The 1,379-nt window shown below is 46.8% G+C and overlaps 1 protein-coding gene across 1 annotated transcript; it reads left to right on the forward strand.

Moving 5' to 3' along the window:
- Positions 1-413: 413 nt before the first annotated feature.
- Positions 414-1,178, forward strand: LOC104774207 (cell surface glycoprotein 1-like). Its single transcript, XM_010498866.1, has one exon. The coding sequence runs from the start codon at positions 414-416 to the stop codon at positions 1,176-1,178; it is 765 nt and encodes a 254-aa protein (XP_010497168.1).
- The last annotated feature ends 201 nt before the right edge of the window (positions 1,179-1,379 follow it).

The raw sequence follows: 1,379 nt of genomic DNA on the forward strand, positions 1-1,379 counted from the left end.
AAGGGAAGCCTCGCATTGTCATTCCAGATGCAGTCTTCCAAGAGGGAGCCGAGCTTCACAAAGATTTCATCATCGGCACCTTCAAAGGAAGGCTCCCACCCTACAAACAAATTCATAGTGTGCTTAGCCACATGTGGGGAAGAGGCCAAAGGCTAGAGATTCACCTAAACCATTCAAAAAACTCAATGTTAGTCAGGCTGCCCAATGAATTCATTCGAACTAAAGTTTTAGAGAAAAAACTGTGGTACATTGGAGACTGCATGTTTCTCGTGGCTCAGTGGAATGCTTCTGGAGGTGAGAACATGAATTTGGATGCCATCCCCATTTGGGCGCACCTAAAGGGCATGCCTTTTGACTTAATGCACCACAAAGGAATAAGTCTTGTGGCTGGTCTAGTGGGTGAACCTAAAGAAATGGATGAGTTCACTAGGAACCTCGTCAGTCTTTCAGAAGCCCATGTTAAGGTCGAGAGAAACTTAACTGAACCCCTCCCCTCTTCGGTGGAGATTCAACGAGAAAGTGGAGAAATAATAACAATCTCAGTCGAGTATCCTTGGGTTCCCCCCACTTGTTCTCACTGCAAAGATATAGGTCACGTAATTCGCTATTGTCCCTCAGTTGCACCGTCCTGGGTCCAGAAACAAAAGACTAATGAAAAACCTCTTCCCAAAGGACATAATGCGGAAACACCACCTTTTCATGCTCCCACGAGTAGTTCTATCCCTGACCCTGGAGCTTCCTCTGGTCTCTCTTCAGGTTGCTCCCCCCTTCCTCCTTCCCCACCCACCTCTCTTGTTTCAGAAACCCTTCCTCCTGCTGTTCAGTTTTCCGTACCTCAGGAGAAAACCACTACTAATCACCCTATCCGACCCCAATCCAAAGCAAAAGCTAGGAAACCACCCACTACACAAAACAAGTCCACTCCCTTGCGAAACAACTCCATCCCAATCTCCACTAACCCTTTTGACATCCTAACTAATCAACCACCGCCTTCCCACATTCCAAACCCATCCTCAGAAACACCTCCATCCCCAAATGTCTTGCCTAACCCGCCTAACCCACCTACTTCCCCCCTCCCGCCTTCAGCCATGCAAATTGACCCACCTACCTCTTCTGACCCTAATAGTCCTACTCTGGCGAATCTCCCACATAAGGGAGAGGATCCAAATCACCTATAATTTTCTCATTTTCCTATGTATATACGGCCCTTTTTTTGGAACGTTCGTGGTCTAAATGACCCGGATAAACACAGGCCTTTTGTTAACTGGCTAACTATGCATAAGCCTACTTTTGGAGCTATCTTAGAAACCCACATAAAGGAACCAAATTTGAACCGAGTGATGAACCTTGCTTGCCCAGGGTGGCATTACACTTCAAAC

Source organism: Camelina sativa, unplaced genomic scaffold, assembly GCF_000633955.1.
Source record: "Camelina sativa cultivar DH55 unplaced genomic scaffold, Cs unpScaffold02013, whole genome shotgun sequence".
Taxonomy (NCBI): Eukaryota; Viridiplantae; Streptophyta; class Magnoliopsida; order Brassicales; family Brassicaceae; genus Camelina; species Camelina sativa.